This window comes from Heliangelus exortis, chromosome 9 (assembly GCF_036169615.1).
Source record: "Heliangelus exortis chromosome 9, bHelExo1.hap1, whole genome shotgun sequence".
NCBI lineage: Eukaryota > Metazoa > Chordata > Aves > Apodiformes > Trochilidae > Heliangelus > Heliangelus exortis.
The window spans coordinates 11,282,064-11,304,877 of NC_092430.1; the positions used below are offsets into that span (position 1 = coordinate 11,282,064).

The 22,814-nt window shown below is 34.3% G+C and overlaps 1 protein-coding gene and 1 long non-coding RNA gene across 9 annotated transcripts in view; both read left to right on the plus strand.

Annotated features, from left to right (window-relative positions):
* The window catches only part of RASA2 (RAS p21 protein activator 2), a 48,512-nt gene extending 32,099 nt beyond the window's left edge, over nucleotides 1-16,413 (plus strand). For 6 of the 8 annotated variants that reach the window (XM_071752128.1, XM_071752124.1, XM_071752130.1 and 3 more), the window contains 15 exons: nucleotides 1,634-1,790; nucleotides 2,961-3,109; nucleotides 4,369-4,483; nucleotides 4,913-4,987; nucleotides 5,687-5,810; nucleotides 7,140-7,246; nucleotides 8,457-8,543; nucleotides 8,625-8,702; nucleotides 9,140-9,213; nucleotides 10,272-10,378; nucleotides 10,665-10,747; nucleotides 11,260-11,468; nucleotides 12,274-12,377; nucleotides 12,953-13,142; nucleotides 14,001-16,413. In XM_071752128.1, coding sequence (XP_071608229.1) covers nucleotides 1,634-1,790; nucleotides 2,961-3,109; nucleotides 4,369-4,483; nucleotides 4,913-4,987; nucleotides 5,687-5,810; nucleotides 7,140-7,246; nucleotides 8,457-8,543; nucleotides 8,625-8,702; nucleotides 9,140-9,213; nucleotides 10,272-10,378; nucleotides 10,665-10,747; nucleotides 11,260-11,468; nucleotides 12,274-12,377; nucleotides 12,953-13,142; nucleotides 14,001-14,031 — 1,690 coding nt within the window. In that variant the 3' untranslated portion in view covers nucleotides 14,032-16,413. Of the gene's footprint in view, nucleotides 1-1,633; nucleotides 1,791-2,960; nucleotides 3,110-4,368; nucleotides 4,484-4,912; nucleotides 4,988-5,686; nucleotides 5,811-7,139; nucleotides 7,247-8,456; nucleotides 8,544-8,576; nucleotides 8,703-9,139; nucleotides 9,214-10,271; nucleotides 10,379-10,664; nucleotides 10,748-11,259; nucleotides 11,469-12,273; nucleotides 12,378-12,952; nucleotides 13,143-14,000 lie in introns of all 8 variants that reach the window. The other 2 variants (XM_071752126.1, XM_071752127.1) reach the window with 2 other exon arrangements.
* Nucleotides 16,414-16,909: 496 nt separating this feature from the next.
* Nucleotides 16,910-21,077, plus strand: LOC139799783 (uncharacterized). The gene is made up of 2 exons (XR_011727467.1): nucleotides 16,910-18,760; nucleotides 20,647-21,077. It is a non-coding gene; the product is annotated as an uncharacterized lncRNA (long non-coding RNA).
* Nucleotides 21,078-22,814: the final 1,737 nt, after the last annotated feature.

Consider the following 22,814-nt stretch of genomic DNA (forward strand, 5'->3'; position numbering starts at 1 on the left):
ACCCAATGTCATTTCAGGGGAACAGGTACAGAAGTTTAAAAGCTGGAAGTAGAAGGTATGAAAGGATTTCAGGAAAGACACCTCTGCTTGCAACATAGCAGTGGTCTCCCTTCTGCAGTTCTTGCAAGCTAGAGCCAGTCTCTAGCACCTTTACTCTCCCAAATGCTTAGTGGGAGGAGGAGAGTACAGCAGATGTGAATCCCTTAAAGTATGTAGAATATTCTGCTTTTAGGGCACTTTTCAGTATAGAGTGGAGGAAGCCTTTGTGTATCCACCTAGAAAACCCATGTGGGGGAGGTGGGTAAAAAGGAACTAAATGGAGCACAGGTCTTGGCCAGGAACGGCTACAGCTCAGCTCCATGTATCTACCTCAGGCTCCAAGTGTCTAGAGCATGTCAAAATTGAACTCTGATTCTTAGTATTTGAGTGCGATTCTAAACATAAATGTTTGTGTCAGTATTTTCAATTTTTAATGTGTTAGATTGCAGATAGAGACCTGTTCTGCCAGTGTTCTGAACTGATCAAAAGCCTCCCCTAACAGCCTGCTAGGAGAAGGGTTATATTAGCATGGACTCATTACCAGTTCATTATGTTCATACAACTTTTTGATTTCACATCTCTCACGTTCAGTTCACTTGAAGCACTGATGAAGAGCTTTGTGTCTGCAACTGCACTTTGTAGGCATACCTTCTATTGAATGTCCTCATATCAAATGATGATCTACTTAGCAAAACCAGTTATGTGATTAAAAATAACTTAATAATTTATATTAAATGTTTTTTAATATACCTGGAATACAGCAGATCAAATTATATCACTGGCACTGAATATTGGGAAAATAAGCCTAAGAGTTGTACTGTCAAGTAGAATTCCTCTTTGTAAATTAGTTTTACTTGATATTAGCATGCCTTCAGGGCCAATCCATCTGATTATTAGAGAAATATGTCATCTCCTGTTGTAAAGTGAAAAAAAAGTTTTTAAAAGAGTATTTGAAAATGAAATTTCAGTTTGTCAGGCTCATGTTTTAACTGTCCTGTGACACTGCTTGAAAGCTGTTAAAGTTTTTGTAGGGCTGCACCTCCTGTTGGAATACAGATGAACTACAGTAAAAGCCAATGAAATACAATGTATCTGAATATGTAGATATTTTGTATTGAGAGTAGGAAAAAAGAACAGGGTTGGGTTTTTGTTGTTGTTTGGTTGCTTTTTTTACTTTTAATTGTGCTTATTTCTCAGGAATGCAACCTGTTAATATTTTTACTTGTTTCAGACTAGACCATTTAAATTCTTTACACTAGTTGTTTCTTCTGCAATGTCCAACACCCTAAATACATCCTAGATTTAAGATCAGCAGGTCCAAGCATAATTTGTATATTCCTGTTATCCTAGCTGAGCTACAAGAAGTATATCATATATAGCTGTTTAGAAATGCATGAGAAAATAAATTTCATTATTTGCTAAAGGTGCATTAAATTATTCTAACTTTTAAATTTTAATTATATAATATTAATATATATTATATTAATTTAACTAATATTTGTTTTAATTAAATTTGATACCTTGCTTCACTGTATAATTAGTCAAATTAATGAAATATGAATTTAATATTTTAAAATTGCGTTGTTACTTTCAGGTACTTACTTCAACCAAGAGAAAATGGAAACAAGTCTTCTAAAGCTGATGATTTGGGATCACTTAGGTTAAATATCTGTTATACTGAAGACTATGTACTTCCATCTGAATACTACATGTCTCTAAGAAACTTGCTGCTAAAATCATCAGATGTTCAGGTACTTTTGTTGAAAATTTATTTTAAAATGAAAATTTAAAATTATTTATGCTATCCTGTATGAGACAATGTGAATTATGCATATATGAAGAATTATTTTGCATTTTCCTTTGGGTGAATCACTTCTGTCACAATCACGAGTGGCTTGTAAAGCATTTACTTCTGCTCTAAACTACCAAGATTTTCTTCTTACTTAAGAAGAAACAGCAGAGACACTGAAATGGCCTGTGTTGTGTGTGAAGAGATAAAATACTTCTCATTGGCTGCTCTTTACAACATAGTCTTTTCCCACGGGTTGCTTTTTGCCCCTGGATTTATAGGGGTTTTTTGGGCATTATTGTCTTTGAAGGGGCAGATAATCACCTTTATCAAAAATGGTCTGCTTCAGAGTTGATGTCTAATTCCACTTATTCTCAACTGCTTGTGCCTTCCCTGGTATTTTAGTCAGCATGACTGGATTTGGTGGGCATGGTGACAAAGTGGGAAGTGTAGTAAATGGTTAGCATAGCACTGAGACAGTAATTGAATTTTAATAGCTGGGCTTTATATTCCTGGGTCTTTCATAGCCGTTCTTCACTGCAGTGCTAGTAAAGCTCTGGCAGAGGAGAAGAAAGTTCAAGAGGAAGCAGATCGTGACTAAAATTTTTGCCATATTCAAATATTACTTCACGGGAATTCACAAAGAGCTGAGTTTGTAGCTAGCAACAGTCAGCAGCTGTCATTTTTACTTAAATGAAATAACTTAATCAGGGTTTGTAGTGAAATTTCCAACTGTGGAGAATAGCAACAGTCACTTTAGGAGTGTGAGAACTGTATTTTAATCACTCCTACAGTTTTTGAAGTTCCATAAAGCTGAATGATGTTATAGTAAAACAGTTTCTTAATACCTTGGATTGTGACAAAACCATACTGTAATCCTTCAGGGAGAATAAGTAGGCTGAGTAGATGGTGAATTTTGTTCTTAAATGTCTAGTATAGAGTAGATCAGACTGATTTTCAATAAACTATTTCTGTAGAATGGAAACTTCTGATTTGCATGTTATACAGCAAATGTTGACACTCTTTTGTAAAGCTGTGTCTATAGTCTCTTTATATTTGATCTGTACTTTGCCAAAGACATGAAGAGTATTGAACTACTTCACTGATGATTTCATATTCTGCTTTCTCACAGCCGATTTCTGCATCTGCTGCCTACATATTGAGTGAAGTTTGTCGAGACAAGTACGATGCTGTGCTGCCTCTTGTGCGATTATTGCTACACCACCATAAGCTAGTTCCTTTTGTTGCTGCAGTGGCAGAGCTAGATCTGAAGGACACTCAGTATGTATTTCATGTTCAGTGATGTCATGCCTTTGTAAATTATTCTTAGTTTCAAAGGGCTTCATGAGAAGACATTGATAAGCAAGCATGCCACATTTCTTTATCTTATTGTGTAAAACTGATTAAATTTTTTGATGCACGTTTATATAAACATCCATTAAAATCACATTGAAGCTGGAAGTCAGAATTAATCATTGTGTGCAATTTGATTAAATTCTGTAAAATTTTCTTGGAGCTAATAGACAGCTAAACATGCTGAGCTGACAATCTAGAGCTGTGTTCAAGAGCCCATAGTTTTAATTTTTACATGTCCTGATTTGGCCACTTATCAAATTTTACTAGATGTTTAGTTGGTCCTTCACATTTTTTAAATTGCTGAGCCCCTTACCCTGTTTCTTTTAAATGAGGGGTACTTTTCACTGAAAGATGCCCTCGTAGTAAGTAGTTGTTTTCCTGCATGCTTTGCAAGTAGCACGCACAGGAGTTTTTTATGGCCTCTGAATTTACAGCACTGTGATTACAAGAGAATGAAGTAGACCTGAGTACTGGCCACTGAGGTGCCAAATCTTGGCCTGTAGAGATGTGGAAAGAATTTTGTCACCACAGGAGGGTTCATTTCAGATATGAGTTTTCCCAGATTTAAGGTGAGACAATTTAACTGTAGAAAAAGGCAACTCACAGGGAATAATTTTCTGAACTGCAGGGTAGTACACACATTCCTTTGTTATAATTGACCTGTAACAAAGAAAGATTCTGAGATTATAAGGATCTATTTTGCACAGCTGCCTCTCAGTGTCCTTCAATAACCTTAGTGAATAAGAAGCATAACCCAAGATTAAACATGGTTTGGTTAAAGTGTCTGAATTTATCAGTGTAGTGTAGCTGTTATGTTATTTATTGTAGTCCTAAGATTTTTTTTTCACCAGGACTGATTGGAGGAAGAATTGTCTATCACTGAGGTACAACTTCTTTATCACATTCAGCACTGAATTATAATTTCCTTTGTCTGATATTTCTTAGGCTTTTCCTTATGATTATATTTATGTTCCCAATTTTGGTAATGACTAATAATACTCATATTTTATTTCTGTTCCTGAGTGCCGTTGCAAGCTGGATATCAAGGTTCTTGAATTCCTGACTGAAAGATATGATGTTGTTTTTGAAAAATTAATATTCAATAGTAAGATGAAGTACTAATCGGATTTTGCAACTGACCTTACTTTTTTCTGGTTAAGTAAAAATTGATTATTGTCTTACAGAGAAGCAAACACAGTCTTCAGAGGCAATTCATTAGCAACTCGGTGTGTAGATGAAATGATGAAAATAGTGGGGAAGCACTACCTAAAGGTTACTTTGAAACATGTTATTGATGAGGTAGGTTGAGCTATTGAAACTGCTTTCAGGACATTTAGCCCCATGTGGTATCCTGTCTCTTTCTTCTCTTTCTTCTTACAGCTCCCTATCACTTGGGGGAATTCTAGAGGAAAGTCAGTTAAATGGAGCAGTAATTGGTTAAATTTGGGGGGGAAGAGCTGCTTTTTTTCATTTATGTTCCAGATTCTTGAACATAAATAGTGACAGTTGCTTCAGCCTCTAAATCATTGCAGATGTTACCCACATGATGCTTTACATAATTACGTGTTTACATAATACGTTAAAATGCACACAAATGTGAGGATGATTATTGCCTCCTATTACAGGTTGTTAGAACCTATGTAGACTTTTGCAGAATCTGATTTGAAGTAGGTGTTTCAATGCTTTCTGTCTGAAAAATTGAACTTCCATAGTTTTGTTTTTTTTCAGATATGTGAGTCTCCTAAACCCTGTGAAATAGATCCCATCAAATTAAGAGAAGGGGACAATGTTGAAATCAATATGGTGAGTTTCCTGATCTGTTTTTCTTATTTGAAACCTTCTCAAAATCTGATAAACATTTTTTTAAAGGAACCCTGTATAATGTAAAATGAGTAACTTTAAGCAGAAGAATAATTCTCTGATTCCAGAGTAAATTTTTTCCCCTGTTTATGAAAACAGCAAAGGAAAAATCCAAGGGAAAATGGGATGGGGGGAGAAACAGAGGTTTACAGTTTTCCTTACCAATTTGTTGGGTGCTGTGTTTCCTGATGATCTGTACTCAGAGCATCTAGACTGTGAAGTTCTTTAATACTTTCCAATGAAGCTTTGTTTGCTGCTTGCCTGTTACCAGAGGATGACTTTTAAGGCAAGAGCATCTGCAACAAACTAAATTAACATTCACTATGTATGCATGGGAAGCATTCCTTCCTTGTAACATGTTGTTGTCAAATTACAAAACCAGGTTTTGGTAGGTAGTTGTGTATTGCCATCCATTGCTTACATACTTTACTGTCAGTGAACATCATTAAACTGTCTTTTAACACTAGTAATCCCATATAAATGAGTCTTCTAAAATTTGCACTGTACTAAAATGCATAGTTGAATAGTTAGTGTTTTAAAAAAAAGAAAGATAAAAAGATTTTTAATCTTCTGTTTGTGTTCATGAAAAAGCCATAAAATGCAAATAATAATGGTCTAAAATACCTGTTTTTGTAATTGCAGGAAAATCTACGCTATTATGTAGACAAAGTATTCCGTGAAATTGTGCGGTCAAGTATAAGTTGTCCTACCCTAATGTGTGATGTTTTTTATTCTTTGAGGCATCTAGCTGCCAAAAGATTTCCAAGTAAGTGTTCTCTGAAAACTTTAGATTTATGTTCAGAGTGAAATCCTTCCGCAGTTACTGTATGTGGAATTCTTGTCTTTTCCAGAGCTCTGTCCTGAACTTCTTACATTGCCAATCAGGCATTTGTTTTTCTGTCAGACTGTAAGTTATAGTAAAGCCTTGAAGTCAATCAGCAAGAATTGTCTGTTTTCTGATACAAAAACATACCAGTTCAGAAACAGTGCAAGGCAGCAGCAAATAAGTCACTAGAAGAAAACCTGAGACACTAGAAGAAAAAAACAAATAATCCAGGAAGTGATGTAGTTGAAAGATATGTACAAGTTGGGAGAGCTGATCTGGTTTTTTGATTCTAAAAAGGTGAAGAGGTAAACTGAAAAATAAATCCGGTATTTACATCTTAATTACATGAACTGCAACTATGTTAACTATGACTAGCACATATGTAACTTGTGCCCAGCCCTACTACTTGGAGGTAGTTTTGGGGAGGAAGGATAATGGAAACTATTTAATGTATTTGTAATGTGACTAGCATTAGAAAAGTTTTGTTTTCACTTTTTTTTTTTTTTTTTTTATTATAGGGATAGGATGGTGGATTTGAAATACACTTATACTTCAGTTAATTAAAATTTGAAATGTCATACAATAAGCTACAAAGAAAGAATATACTTCTCATAATCTGGAGCCTTTCTATGATTGATATTTGTCACTAGTTAAGACAGTCCTTTCAGAATACCTAATTTATCAGATCATATTGAGATAGTCATTAGAGTAAGAATGTGATTCCACTGTATTTCCCAGTATGAAAGTGTAAATATACCCAAAATACTAAATAATAGTTCATTTACAGCATCAAAATTATGTAACACCCTGATTTTCTGATGCAACTCATAACTGGAGTTAAAGTTTTTATACCTGTTGACCCCATTTGTTGGGCAGCATTAATGTGCTTGAGTTGATCAGTGATCAGCTTTACAGGTGAATAAACCTGATTGCTCCAGTCATTAAAGGCAACTGCTACCATGTTTTTTGTTTTGGAGCAAGGTGTGTACCAAATCAACTCTTCGAATAAGCTCATTCTTCCTAGCAGTGGAGCTGATGAGCCAGTTTTATGAGAACAGACTTTTCAGAGAAATAAGGTCTCCATTATAAGTAGAACATGATTTCTTACCATGATCACCTTTTCCATTTCATGCCCTTCATTGTTTTTCTATGCTCCTTTAAAATATAAATGCCTCCTGGTGCTACCTTCTGAAGGATTTTTATGTTGACTGTCTTCATTATTTCCTGTTAAGTTCAGTGCATGTTACATTTCATGGTTTTTCTCTGCAGATGACCCTCATGTACAGTATTCTGCAGTGAGCAGCTTTGTGTTTCTTCGTTTCTTTGCTGTAGCCGTAGTCTCACCTCATACTTTTCATTTACGAACTCACCATCCAGTAAGTTCCGTAAAGCTTTGTTCCGTTTTTATTCATAACCTTCAGATCTGTTTATCTGGGAAGGCATAAGTTACTTTCAGTGGGTCTGTAACTGGGGAATAAGAGTACTAAATCTGTCTAGCTTGAGTTTTCTGTTTTAGGCCTCACCAAAAGAACTAAGACATTTGTAGTTCTTTTTAAGCATAAATTTTCTCAGTCTTTATGAGGTGTTCTCAAATGATGTAGAAGAGCTATTGATACTGATTCTGTGCCTATTTGGAGAGTGTTCTTCTTTCTTAGAATTGTGACATGAGTGAGAGTTCTTTAAGGCATATGTCTAAACTCTATTGGTTTCTTCCACTGTGGAAATTAAATATCGAGATGACACTTTTAAGTCAAACTTCTCCATTTGTAGCCAAAACAGATGTTGTACAATTATGTAATTAATGTGTATTCATTGTGGATTTCCTTACTTGCAATAGGTTGCCAAATCTCCCATTTTGTTTTCAAATTACTGAGTATATAGCACACACACACAAAAAGCTTCCATATAAAGTACTACATTCACTTAAGATACAAAATAGGTATGAAAACTTACACTCTGGGAGCTATATTTATTACCTTTAAAATCTGCTTTAGTTTGTGTTGCTTTCAAAAGAAAAAGATATACTTGCTCAAATACATTCATATGACATTATCTGGTTCAGATATTACAGGATTTTATTACTTGAGGGTCTGACAATCTAAAGGGTTTGTAACCTGTACTAAACTGCAAGCAGTGAGGTAACAAAGAAATTAGGGAAAAACCTTAAAATATCAAGTTTTAAGTTCACATTGTGTTAAGAAAGCTTCTACCATTTCTCCAGCAGTGGTTCGTTATGTATAGTGTTAAGTTTTTGTTAGAAGCGTTAGACGTGTAGTAACAATTACAGGATTTCAGGGGCTCGTGCTGTAAGAGGAAAAAATATTAAATTCTAGTGCTAATGACTAAAATACAAAGCACTGTGCACAAGCTTTTAAAAAATATATTTTCATAAAGCATGACTACTAATAGAGGACAACACTGCGTACACATTTCTCTGGGTGAAGAAGAAAAGAAAGTAAGATGTGTCAGATGTAGTACATTGTATAAATGGTATTTTTTCTGATACTTCCAGTTTTCAATCAAAATTTTGCCTGGAATTGTGGGGGGAAAAAGAAATTACTTCTGAATTTTGTTTCTTTGTTATAGGATGCACAGACTTGTAGAACATTAACTCTTATATCAAAAGCCATCCAGACTTTGGGGAGCTGGGGAAGTTTGACCAAAAGCAAACTTGTAAGGCTACTAAAATTCTTTCTTATTTCATAGGCAGTATTCTTTGAAAGATTATTTATGTCAATGTACCTTGTCTTTCAGTCAAGTTTCAAGGAGACGTTTATGTGTGAGTTTTTCAAAACATTTCAAGAAGAAAAATTTACTGAATCTGTTAAAAAGGTACCTTTCAATTATTTTTTTTTAATGGTTGATATATCTAATCAGTCTTAATTCTATTAGAACACTGTGTTACTGTTAACTTTTCTACTAGAGAAAAACAAGAAAAAGTGCAGACCATTTCAGATATTTAAAAAAAATCCCAAAAAACTAAATATCTACATAATGGAACAGCTGTACATAGTGGACCAAACTAATTTATTTTTTGAAGTATAAGTTCATTGAAACAAGCTCTATTAGGCCTGCTGTTCAGAAACTAATTAAAGAAATTTCATGTGGTTTATGGGCCTTCCAAGTCTCTGTAATACGTTTTAATTTCATTTGTTCCATAAAGTAGTTGTTTTGTTCTGAGAGAAACTGTACATCTATTATCTTCAGAATAGCTTTTGTTAGTGCTGTGTTTCTGATTAGTTTGTACTCCTTGTGTAATTTTTCTCAAGTTCCTAGATGATGTTTCTTCTACTGAAAGTAAAGAGCCCAGTGGTCTGAGCGAACCGGTACATCTAAAAGAAGGGTAAATACAACTATAATCTGTTCATGCAAACCAGAATTCACTGTTTTCTCATAAATGCCAAAGTCAAATGAATGCTCATTGATACGTTTGGTATACTGTAGAAATAATTCTATTTGTGATTTGTGATAATTCTTTGTTAGTTTGCAGGAATAGTTTAAACCAACAGCTGTAAATTTTTGTAACTCATCTTCTAAATACTTTGGGAAAAATAATTAAAGGCATCTTAAAACCTATCAAAGCCTGTCTGACTTCCTGTTACAACTCAGTGTATGTTCTGCTGTGACTTATTCAGGATTGTGAAAGTGTGTTTTAAAAGGACTTAATTTAATTTAGAATTACTTTGCTTGCTGTGAAAGCCCAGGTAGTTAAATGTTCTGCCTTTAAAGTAGGGAGAAAAATTACTCTGTAATGCTGAATGGAGTAATGTATTTATAACACTGGAGGTGAAAATCAATCTTTCTAAGAAATTAATATATTTTTATATTCATCAGGAATAGATAGTGAAATTATTCAAACAACATTTATATGGAAAAATATTTTTATCTGAGAAGCAGATCTACAGCAAGAAAAGAATATAGAAAAAAAAATAGAAATGAAGGTGACAGTTGTAACCAATTGCTCAGTTATAGCAATTTGGAAGCTAATCTGTACCACAAATGGATGGCTGTTGCTCAAGAAAATAGTTGCCAGTGAGTACACTTAATGTGTACTGAACACCCTTTCTATTGAGTCATGTGCAGCATCAATTTATTTACATTCAGTCTCTAAACCAGGTAGTCAGGTGCATTCACATGCAAAAAGAGACAGGAAAGAAACGATGTTGTAGTTGGATACGCCCTAATCCCCTGGGGGAAAATCTGGAGTTCTCGATCTGAAAAACTACTTATTTCAAATTCTTTCCTGTGCATGGAACCCTGTACACAATCACCATACCGGAAGATAATCTTGAGGATCTATTTTGAACAATAGTGAAATAGGCTTTTGCTATCTCATTAAATGGTTTTCAAAGCTCTTCAGAAAACTAATGGCTGCATTTAATTTGATTTCTGTCTTTACAGAGAAATGTACAAAAGAGCTCAGGGAAGGACTCGAATTGGTAAAAAGAATTTTAAGAAGCGATGGTTCTGTCTAACAAGTCGAGAGTTTACCTACCACAAACAGCAAGGTAAACTGTTTATTTTAGAATTATTTTTAGTTTTTCAGTATTTACTAAGGGTTTGTATCTGATTCGTGCTTTTTAAAATGCATAGATTTTTTCTTATTGTAAAAGCCATCTGATCTGTTGTAGTTACATTTGCCCTAATCACCACGTGGTTCTGTCCAATTCATGCACAAATTGTTCCATAATAAAAATGCACAATTTGAGAACTTAACCTACAGAATCAGTGCACTGAGGCTATAAAACAATTTTTTAAAAATCATTTTGCTCATATATTTGCAATTTTCTACAGATAAAGAACCAATTTTCACTATTCCAATCAAAAACATCCTTGCAGTGGAGAAACTCGATGAGAACTCCTTCAACAAAAAAAATGTGAGTCAGAAGATAGTTTGTATTATCAGTGTGTTCTTTAAATAAAAGATTCTAATTAGCTTACAGTGTTACTAAGACCCTAATACTAATACTAAACACATCAACAAAAAATCTTTTTTTTGGATACAGAATAAAAACCTGTATGCATTATTTCCAAATAATCTGAATGTGGAACTTAACCTGGAGATTTGGATCTTGGCTGAGGTCACATTTAAAGATGTGAATGAGGAGGACAAAAGTGCCTTTTGTTCCAAATCTTTAAGGATTGTTTTTGGGATGAGGAAGTTGTGTAGATGGAACACAGGGAACTGCTGTGGCTGTATTCTTCAAAATAAGGCCTTGTAGTAAAATGAAATAGGTGAAAAGTCATCTTTTCTCTCTTGTCCCACTTTGTCTTCACTGGATTTCATGTTGACTTCCCTGAGCTTTGTAATATCTTTTAATATATTCCAAGTTGCTGAAAGAACTGTTCTGTTTCTTAATGAGCAGAGTAATGTTTCTTCCTTCTACAGATGTTTCAGGTACTACATGGAGAAAAGCCACTCTATATCCAAGCAAATAACTGTGTAGAAGCTAGCGAGTGGATAGAAGCTCTTTGCCGAGTAACAAGATGCAACCAGAAGAGGCTCAGTTTTTACCATCCTTCTGCTTTTCTGAATGGGAATTGGCTTTGCTGCAAGGCTACAATAGAGAACACTGTGGGCTGTGCTCGTTGCACTGCGTAAGTTGCTTCACACATGAAAATACCTATGTTTTGTAGGACAAATAATGTAAGATACACTAACCAACTTGAAACTCTGGAAGTAAAGCTTTCCTTGTTTATTTGAGCAAGTTATGCTACTAAAACCATGCCTTACAAATAAGGCCTGGAGTACTGGATTTTAGCAAGTCTGTTACTCTTGCCAGCCAGCATATGGAATGAATATAACCAATTCAGCATGTAAATCATATATAATTGAATGTTTATTTCTTTCCACACAGAATAATAGATTTAGCAGCTATCGTTTACTCAGATGACATGAGATGAATGCAGAAATTTGACACATCTTGGTCATCTATATGACACAATGGAAATACCTTGCTGCAAGAGGGCTCAGCCTGGAAGTCTGGCTCTTTCCCTAGTGACATTGTCTTGTTCCATACGGTCACTTTTTTATTTTAACCTCACATGGTTTTAAACACAGCGTATGAAGAAAATCAGCTAAATCATTTTGAATAGAGATTCTTAGAAAACATCAAGAAAATTAGTGACATCTTATAATGCATTCATGCCTTCTTTTTAAGCTGCTGATTTCTGAAAACAGAAAAATGCTCTGATATTTTTAAAAAAATTCTCTAACTGGATAAGTTGCATAATGCTGACTGAAGACCTCAGTTTTCTAGAATTCAGTATAAATGCTACAAGTTAAGTTTCTGAATATACATATGATACTCTATGTTCATTCATGTATTTGGTTTCTCAACAGGTCCCATACCTTTCAAGAATTATTTATATTGACTACTAGTTTCTTGTTGTTACCTTTTAGAGGTGTACCTGCTGATACTCAAATTGAAATTGATGGAGACAGAGAGACAGAAAGGATTTACTCACTTTTCACTATCAACATGTCTAAACTACAGAAGTTGGAAGGTACTCACGTAATAATTTAAAAGATTTATTATGATATTGTTCAGCTCTGACTCTATAGGCCTATAGCATCAGTTTTTCACAACACTTAGCCTGAAAATAGTATATATAGAAAAATCATATTTTTTTGTCTTCTTAGTGCTCTGGTATCTGACATTTTTTCAGTCATTTCTTATCAGTAGACCTCAGGCATACACATTGTTCTAATTGAATTTGCATCTGTGAGTAATCTGTAGCTGTCTAAACAGAGACTGCAACTATAGCAGTTTGCTTTTCTGTTTTTTACTTTTTCCTGCTCATGGCGTGAATTTTATTGAACATGGCTGAGTTGCAAGAAAGCACTGGTCTTCAGTTAATGTGAACAGGAGAGAGCTAGGTGCTCAAGATGCTGAACACAACAAGCAGTGAATAAGATACAGAGCTATAAATAAACATAGTTGATACTACCTTCTGCTTTCATCTTAACCTATTTTGTATATGAACTAGAGTAACTTTACATTTCAGAATCACCGTTTATGTAAGAGTTGTATCCATTTGTTAATCATCAAAATTCTGATTAATTGTGGTAAATTTTGTAGAGGCTTGCGGAAGTATAGCAGTCTATCAAGGTCCCCGGAAAGAACCAGATGATTATTCTAACTTCACAATTGAAGATTCTGTAGCAACTTTTCACACACTTAAACAGATAATAGAAATAGTAGAAAAACTGAATGAATCGCATGAAAAATACCAAAAGAAGAGATCATCCAGTGCTAAATATGGTAGTGAGTAAGTATCTTATGTAATTTTGACATTTATAAATGTGTCTTTAAAAAAAACAGTGATGATCAAAGAACAAGACCAGGCTTGTTGAGATGGAGATAAATAAGCTAGAGGTAGACATGGAGAAAATATGGTAAATCATTTATTTGTAGTAATGCAGCTTTTTACCAGTTTTTAGAAGATTCAAAAAATTTTTCTGGTGTTTGGGATACATCTGTGTCTTCTGGTGTTTGAGATTGCCATAAGCAGGTGAATGACTGTTGTTTCCTTGCAAACCTACTTTTGAAGTGCAGTCAAAATTTATGCCTGTCTTTTTTTTTTTTTTTTTCATTTCAATTTTTAATTCAGAAAAAATATTCACAAAAAACCCAAACAAACAAAAACCAAAAAACCTGTAAAAACTACACTGCGGAAACTACACTACAAGGAAGTCATTCACCATACTCAATAATAAATATGATTTCTTGTATAGTCAAAATAAATCTATTCTTTGGAGAATTTTGTTATTCCAGAGCAGATTCTTTCAGTTCTCTTAAATCGTGGCTGTTATTTATGGAACATCACTGGCAAGTTTCCTGTTTTCTACCTTGCATCGACAAGGTTTGATTCACCAGAAAAAAAGGAATGCTCAAACCCCAATTAGGTTTGCCCAGTTTAGTACTTGGCCTAAGTTGTTAAGAAAAACTGACTTGGATTTAGTAGGTATCAGGTGAAAGTATGCAGTTTTCCACAAATCATGAAATTTCACAAGTAGTGGTAGAAATTAGGCAAAATATATAGGTTTTCTTAGTAAATTAAAGTTGTATGATGAGGAAGCAAATGTTAACCTTAAAAAAATTTAAATATAATATTTTTTTTTTCCAGAGAAAATCCAATTGTTGGAAAAGTTTCCTAGCCAGAAAAACTGGCATGCTTGGATGAAAAAAGAAACTGGAAACGTTCTTGAGTGTTTCAGGGGTTTTGTTTTGGTTTTGTTTTTTTAAATTCATTATATGCATTTTTACAAAGTATTTAAGAATGAACGTAAATGCTAGTTGTGTTGACAATCTATTTAATATTTAATAGAAAAAAAATCTACTTGGAAATCTGGTATTAAGGTTTATTCTCATTATGCTGAAGAACTTGAAGTTCCAGGTTTTTAAAGTAACAGGTGTGAATAAATCTAAATATTCTGCCACTGTTGTCTTATTGGAAAGAACTTTCTGAATATATAAGCTTGTTAATGGAAGAAAATCCACAAAGCATTTGTTGGTTGGATTACCTCTCTCAATACATACATTACAAACTTGCATGAGTTTGCCATGAGTGCCTGCCCTGCTGATACGGATCTTGAATAAGAAATCCCAAGATACTATGACATGGAAAAGATCTGAAGCTTCACACACAATTCATCTGACATTTCTCCTTGTATTGTGGTCACGACTTCATCTACAGCTGAAGTCTCACAAAGTCATGCAGTATGCTGCAAATAATCTGGTCAGCAGTTACCAGTGTTAGTTGTTTTTAAGTACTAAAGAAGAAGAAATCAGGGAACCTGTATGTTGTACCTCTTGTTTACATTTGGGGAGAGTAATATAAGGAGTGACATTAGACCACTATTTCTTTTCTTAACAATTTTTTTAAGGTACTTATTTTTTTTTCTTACTCAAAAGAAATGCAGGGTAGTAACATTCTTTTAAAGTAAGTTTGCCTACAGACAGAAAAATGGAAATGTGAACAGATTGTGGTTAAGTAGCGATCAATTTACATCATCCCATGTGTTATTTCACTTTTTTATTTTATTGAAAAGTAATAACTAGGTCCAGCTCATCTTTTGACTCCAAGTCTAATAAATAATCCCTATTCTAATCACTCAAAGCACTTTAGATATCTGGACTATCCCAGATTATTTTTAGATACTTTGTAGTATCTGCTTGTTACGATCAGTTGAATGATCAACATTGTGTTGTCTTTAAGCAATGCTTCAGTGAATATTTTTATATCTATAGTTACATGGATTCATATTTGCCACTTAACACAATTTTAAACGGGCAGTCTTGACTTCAGTAAGATTAATTTTTGCTCACTTCATCTGAGGAGTTAGGTTTATGGTTATATATCTGTATAACCAGAAAGAAGCAAAGGTATTATGGTGGCAACTTTGCTTCATCAGTATTAAATACAATGGTACTTCTTGGAATATTGTTTTCAATAATAACTATATGTGGTACATTTATTTTTGGAGCATTTGCTGTGGGGTGTTTTGTTCTTGTTTTTGTTGAGATTTCTTTGTTTTGGGGTTTTTGTTTTTTTACAATCATGATTTGGCCAAATTAATAAAGAATGTAACTTGAAAATAGATTATAAATCCATGATGCTTGAAACTGTAAGCTGTTTAAATTTACTAAACGTTTATTATACTGTTTTAGGGAAGCTTTCTGTAATAGAAGCAAACTGGCAAGACAGGATTGAAATCTATGTTGGAATGAATGTAAGTTGTTAGAATAACTATTTAGTTTGACACCAGACAAGCTATTTTACAATATCCAGGATTCAGTGCTAATGTCTGCAGCATTACAATCATATAATGACCTCAGCTGTTTTTTTGCCTTTTCCTTTTTTACATGTTTGATGTATTCTAAGGGGCTTTTATTTGCCAACAGTTGAAATGGGGGGGTGTGGCAGAGGAAATACAATGTCAAGAAATGTGTTTTGCCAAGGTAAAGTGGGTCAGATTAATTGCCATTAATAGAAAGTTGCCTTTAAACAAAGTTGGATGTGGTTGAGTGGCGGAAGTTTGGTTTTGCTGAATATAGATTATTCCTGAGGCAAAGTCTCTGTTCCTTGCAGTCATTTCCTGTTTTCAAAGTTTAATTTCTGTTTTAAAACTTAAATTGTGTACGCTTGCAACATTTGTTCTAAAATACGCACTTTTGGGGTTTTTTTTGCTCTGGTACTGGAATATCTGCTAGAAGAACAAAGGCCATTGAATATTTGTGACCATTAAGATTTCAATTCTCATATTATAATGTTTTAAAATGCAGTAGATGGTCTAGAATTTAATTAGGTACAAGTGGGATGATTAATAATAAATGTTGCCTTCATTGTGGTTAGTCTAGAAAGATTATGTTATTCAGTAATTAGTTCTGTTAGGATTGTAAATTATCATTAGTTTTAATTTGTATTTTGATGTACTTTTGAATGTATTTTTATTTAAATTTTATTTTCTTATCAAGACATTAAAATGTTTTGTAACATGGCTTGAGAATAACTCACAAATAAATTACAGCAAACAAGAGATACTGTGTGTTTATTGTGAGGCCTGGCTTTTTAAAACGTTAGCATTTATCTGAAGAGTGAAATAATAGGGGTTTACATACAGAAGTTGGGTATAGAAAGATAAATATAGTTGACAGAAATAAAAACCAAAATTGAGCATTCTTGCATGGGCATTCACTGCATCATAACATTCTCACAGTGTTTGGAGAGAGAAGTGATGGTTAATCATTTAGCATAGCAGCCTGCAGAGAAACTTTAGTAATTTGGTAGTTTTTAAAATATTTGCAATCAGTAGTCTGCTGTATTGCAGGATATCTAGTACTATGTTATTAGTATTACATAATGACCAGTTTTTTTTGCTTCCTGATTTCATTACCTGCCTATGTACCAGTGCAGGCTATGTAATTGGTCAGACTTATTTTAAATGTAAAAAAAATTTTTTGCTATCTGCTCTCTCCTCATATGCCTATGGGCATTTTTTTATTAGATGATTTTGTACAGCTGTGTTTTAATGTTCTGATGTTTTGTTTCCTTGTACAGAGAGCTGACCTGTTTTCCTTTATTGCTGGTATGGAAACTTCTAGTAGGAGAGCAAACCTTCCAGACATTTTTAAGTTAATTTTTATCTATTCTGAGGTAAGCTGTATTAAGGCCCAGTCTGAATGATCACTACATTCATTTGCCAGATTAGAAAAGAGGAGTTAAAGATGAAATTGGAAGTATGGGAGGATTTTTTTTTCTGTGGACATGAAAAACATTTTTGTAAGGATTCTGTGATGATTATAATAGCAGAGTGATATATTCTTTTCACTGCTAGTATGCTGCCTTCTCAAATAGTTTCATTAAGCTAATTTGTCTCCAAGCCATGACACTGGGGGTTTCCATTTAAAATGTGAAGCTTCTGTGCTTATCATACTTCAAAGTATGGCCTGGGCTGGCAGTCATTGAGGCATAAGGCCTCTGGAGCCTAAGAGTTTTTTCTGGGACTCTGGATTCCTTGAAAATCAGTGTTCTAGTTTCTCAACGTGATTTTTTTATGTCATTGACCCACCATGCAGATACTGCATGCACATGCAGATACTGAGAAAATGCAGGCTAAGAGATCTGTAATAGGTCAGCATATATACTTACCTTTGTATAGTCTACCTATAGACTACATACAGAAAATAGAAGAATATATAGGAAATTAATTATTTGCAAGACATCCCTAATGGCTGCTCATTTGTATGTATTTAAAGCACAAAGTTTGCAACATTTATTCACGTGATAAGGTCTGGTTCGCTTGTCTTTGGAGAAAAATGTATATATATTTTATGGAATAAAAACTAGGCCAATAAGCAACAGCTTCCAGTAGCAAGTAGGAGCAACTTCAAGGAGAATGGACAAATGTATACAATTTATTTAAGGTTCTCACAGATGGGTACAGAAGTATATTTAAGTAAGTTGTTTATGATTTATGCAGATTGAATAAACTAGAAGTCCTTTAATAGCAGTAAGGAGGACTGTATCTGTCACTGTGTTCAACTGTGATGAGGCTGCTGCAATACCTGGTATATTCCTGAGATTCAGAAATATAGGAAGTTATTAAAAAAAAATTAACATTAAGTTTGTGAGTAGACTTACAAGAACTGGGAATAAAAACTAATTTAACTAAATTACCTAATTTAAAAATGTAAGTTTAAAAAGTAACTTTATAGATTTTGTCCCTAATTCAGGGACAGAAGTCTGATAATCAGTTGCTCCACAGTTAGAATAGTTTAAAAAGATCCTGTGGCTGCAGTGTTCAGGAAATGCATATGGTTTTTAAGAATTATAGAATCAGCTGGGTTGGAAAGGACCTCTCAGATCAAGTCCAACCCTTGATCCACTACTGCCATGGTTACTACTAGACCATGGCACTGAGTATGTATAATGTATTTTTTGTTGCTTTAAAAAAAAGAAAACCAAAATATTCCAACAAAACTATTAGACAACCTTTCTGAATAGCTTTTAAAATATTCTTTAGAGAATAAATGTTTATATAAAAAACATTCATCCATATGAATCTTATGCAATGTGATGTTCCATGAAATTCTATGACCAAGCTTTTTAACTGTTTGAAGTCATAATTATTTTAGTATAATTACTATTGCTAATGCTGTGGCAGTTTATATAAAGTCTAGTTAACAGTTTTGCCAAAAGGATAGTAATTTTTATTAAACCAAACAGACAATTTAGTTTGCTTTAAGGAGTTGTGGTTTTGTTCCCCACTTTTATCTTCTATTTTTGGTCATTCTTCCCACACAGGAAAAAAAAAAAACCAAACTGAGAGAATCATAGAACAGCTAAAGTAAATCTACCATGTGACTTGAATTCAAGACTTAAAGGTAAAAATCTCTTACCTGGTCCCTCTTGAAATTGTAGTGTAGAAGATTTTGGCTCTGGTATCTCAAAACATGCAGGATATCCCTTGCTTTATTCTCGGCTGGTGTTCCAGTGACAAACACTGTGTCAGGGAGCAGAGAGAGAAGATGGTATTTTGAGGGATGTTAGTATGTATATAAGAATAGAAGGCTGCAAAGCCAGCCAGACTTGTGTGGGCAGCTCTGTCCTCCTTGATCTGAGTGCAGACACCAGACCTACTGCAGGGTTACTTCAGCAGCCAGCTCAGAAGCTTACGTGTGGGAGCTCCCCAGACTGAACACTGCCTGTTCAGCCTTTGCTTTTCCTTGACACCATGAAACTGGTTGCTAGGTGATACCAAAATAAGCCTTCCTCAGATGGCGAAAAGCAGGTGTCAGGCAAAATTAGTAAGTGGGAAAATGCTACAAAAAACAGGTTATCTGCAATTAAGACAAACATTTCAGAATTTCAAAAAATAGGTGTGGGATATGCCCCGTTGTAACAGCACGGAAGAATCACTTGTTTTTTTCCTTTTTCAATTCAAAATGGAGTTCCATTCTCAAACTGCTTGCCTCAGTTAAAATATGCGTAATTTCATCTTCACAAATAACTTTTAATACATGGGTTATGAGACAAGCTTTTAACTTGAAAATCTGCACTGTCTGGAGGAATATTAATAGCCGAGTTACTTCAGAGAGTAGAACAATGAGCAAATAGTAATGAAGTATAGAATTTGATACATTAGTTAGGCACGTTTGTGTCACTGGCTTTAAAACTGCTTCAGGAGAGATGGGTAAGGCTGGGTGTTGTATGAAGAATGGAGAAGTTTCAAGGGTTTAGACTTAATTAAAGTAGCTCAGCAAAATCGGGACCATTTGATCTGTTATGAGACAGGGTTTTCCACTTACAGCAGATAGGTTCCCATGCAAAAGTCATTAACTTCTTTGGTAGCACTCTAAGGATTTCCCTTCTATTATTGGGTGTCATGATATCCATTTGTTCCACTGAATGCAGTAAGTGTACAATTAACCTGAATTACCGGTACTTCCTTGTCTTTGAACTCACTCCTGGACTTCTATAAAGTTTATCCAAAGTCACATATGTATGCAGCAATATAGGGAAAATGGTGGGACTGTGCTTCTTTAAACTGAATTTGCTACTCTGGGTATTTCTGTGATTTCCTCATGCCAGTCTCCCTTCCAGCAAGATCCTTGTAGTCTAAAAGTGGCATGCAGTTTATTCCACAAATGTAGTATGTTTCTGAAATTTGTGGGGCTTTTTGTTTGTTGGCTTGGTTTAGGGTTTTGTTTGTTTGTTCTGAATGCTTGCTTCATGCTTCTGTACATACTAATATTGAAGTCTGTTTTCTGTTTTGGCGATCACATCTGGCAGCTTCAGTAAAACTTAGAGGTACTACAGGTGGTTTTGTCCCAAGTGATAGCTAGTGTGTTGATACAGTGCGATTTCCTGAGCCATCTTCCACTGTGGCAGACCCCCTGCATGCCCTTACTGAGGCCTCATCTCTAACCACACCAGTATTATCAATACTGGCCATTAATAGCCCCATTTAACATATTCCTACTGGTTAAATGGCACAGAGATGCGGTAGATGATCTGGAGTTTCAGAAATAGTTTTGGAACAGAACTGTGCTTATTCTTTGCTGGGTAGATTGACACAGTACTTAAATGTTCTGATATATGTTAGTCTACTGACAGAACAAACAGTAAGTGTAATAATACAATCCAGCACATGAATTAGTTGGCCAAGGTACACACATGCTTACATAACCGTTATTTGCCTTATCGTAAAAATGACATTTCCATAACAGTTTTGTTATTAGTAATAATAATCTTTGATTCTATGTTTCAGAGTAAGCAAGCTGTGGAAAAAAACACAAAAATCTCAAAGTTGTAAGAGAAAGGAAAGATGAAAGAAAAAAGAATGAAGTAGAGTTGTTTTCAGAGATCTCTATTCTTAAGATTCATGAAACTCTATGAAAGGCATTGTACATTCTTCCAAACCACTACCTCTGCAATATTCAGAATCTTAAAAGGTGAATAGAGAGCAAAAATTTCTCTTAGAAGTTAAAGATGCATCCATAAAATAATTTGAAGTGGGGTTACGAATATGAACAGAAAACTGTATTTTGGCAATTATTTGAGTCACTTAGAGCTTTGAATGAGTATTGTTTGACATGGACACAATCAGAAACCAGAATTAATCCTTGATGAGTTACGCTGCATCCTTACTGTGAAATTATTGCTAAAATTTAATTTATTACAAACTATAACATAAAAGAATATTGCAAATTTGGATGCCTGCTGTTATTTATATCCCCATTCACAGTTGCCAAACAAGTTGTTTTTTTCCCATTCTATAGCACACAATTGGCTGAGCAGCTAGAATTCTAGCTGAAAAATCGCTTCAAGTTACTTACTTCAAGTTCCTATATTTAAATATTTTGTATAGACCTTTTTCAGCAAAGTCTGAAGGAGATGAGCAAATGCAGTCTTCTCCTGCTCAGCCTGATATAATGAGTTCTTATTTACAGTTAGAAACAGTGAAAAAGTACAATGGGAAAACTCACCGAAAGGGCTATCATAATTTGTGCCATCCTCCTGTGTGCCACCTGCTTAATGCCTTATGTGTCTGTAGGGAACAGGTGTATTCTACAGTGCCAGGACAGTATTTTGGGAATTGGCTTGGAAATTTTTTACACCTCTTTTGGTGGTCAAATAGCCAAGGAAATAATTTGTTGGTAATACGGACAGAGTTAAAGGTACCTGTATGGCAGTTGCTCTACAGCTTTCATTGCTAATGCAAGTTCTGCACTGCATGTTTTACTTGGAAGAGTAGACAAGACAAAGCAAACAAACATAACTCAAATCAAAAGTTATTTCCTTTCTATTTTGAAAAAAATAGTTTTCAAAACATCCCTTTCATCCTAATACTAAATACAGTGTTTCATGTTGGCAATGTCTCTTCTCTCAAAGGCTATCCCAGTCCTTGGGAATATATTCAGAGCTGCATCTCGTCTGAACTGACGTGCTCAGCAAAGGAGCTGGTTATGCCTGATGGCTTCTTACGTGAGGAGGTGAGAAGGAGACTAAAAGAAGGGTTCATCATTGTTTTAATGACTGTATTTGATATTTTACTGACTTCTTTCTATCCATAGGATCCCAGAGCAGTTCCTATATACTTGAACCACTTTTTTGCTGCCTGCCTCCCATCTGTGCAGGAAAAAACTGCTTTATAGCATCATGAAGTGATTAAGTTCAGGGAACGGTTACAGGTTAAAACCAGTATTGCAAAATGCACAGCAAATGAGGGACATTTTTTCAGCACCCAAACAATTACAATCTGTGTCATAGTTTGCTCTTGTGAACTCTTAGAACTGGAGAAGTGGATTCTATTGCATAGAATTTCCATCTAATCCATACTTAGAAAAATTAGAGATGACAAAATGCATACTGTGTAACTTTTTAAAAAAGAGGGACTTTTCAAAAAATCTCTTGTTTAGAGGCAGTTGATATTTTAAATAATGGAAAATTAATGAGCTCGAACCTCAATTTTTTTACTTTATAACAAGTCTACTCAAAATTTAAATAATCGTGGGAAAGGTTTAAAAATACCAAAGGAAAACAATGTATATATTTTCTTTCAATTCAGATTCACAAGTGCTATGATGGTTTTATTTTTAAATTTTCCTTTAATTTGTTTCTCCTGAATTTAAATGGAACACTGTAATTTGTACATGAGTATCAATATTATTTAACAAAGTTACAAACAAACTGGGGAATTGCACTAAAGATCTGAGGGACACAGAGCACTATATTAGAAAGGTCAATTTTGCATACTTTTATTTGGGTAAAGAAAAGAAATGTAGGTTTCTAAATTATTTTAAAATAATGATGCCTATTGTTTTAGTTGGTTTTATACATGCTTTGAAGCTCCAGTTTTTAAGATATATGTAGTTTTATATGTAAATATTTTTGCACGTGATCAGACTGTGTAGTCCTTCACAGTTTTCATATTTT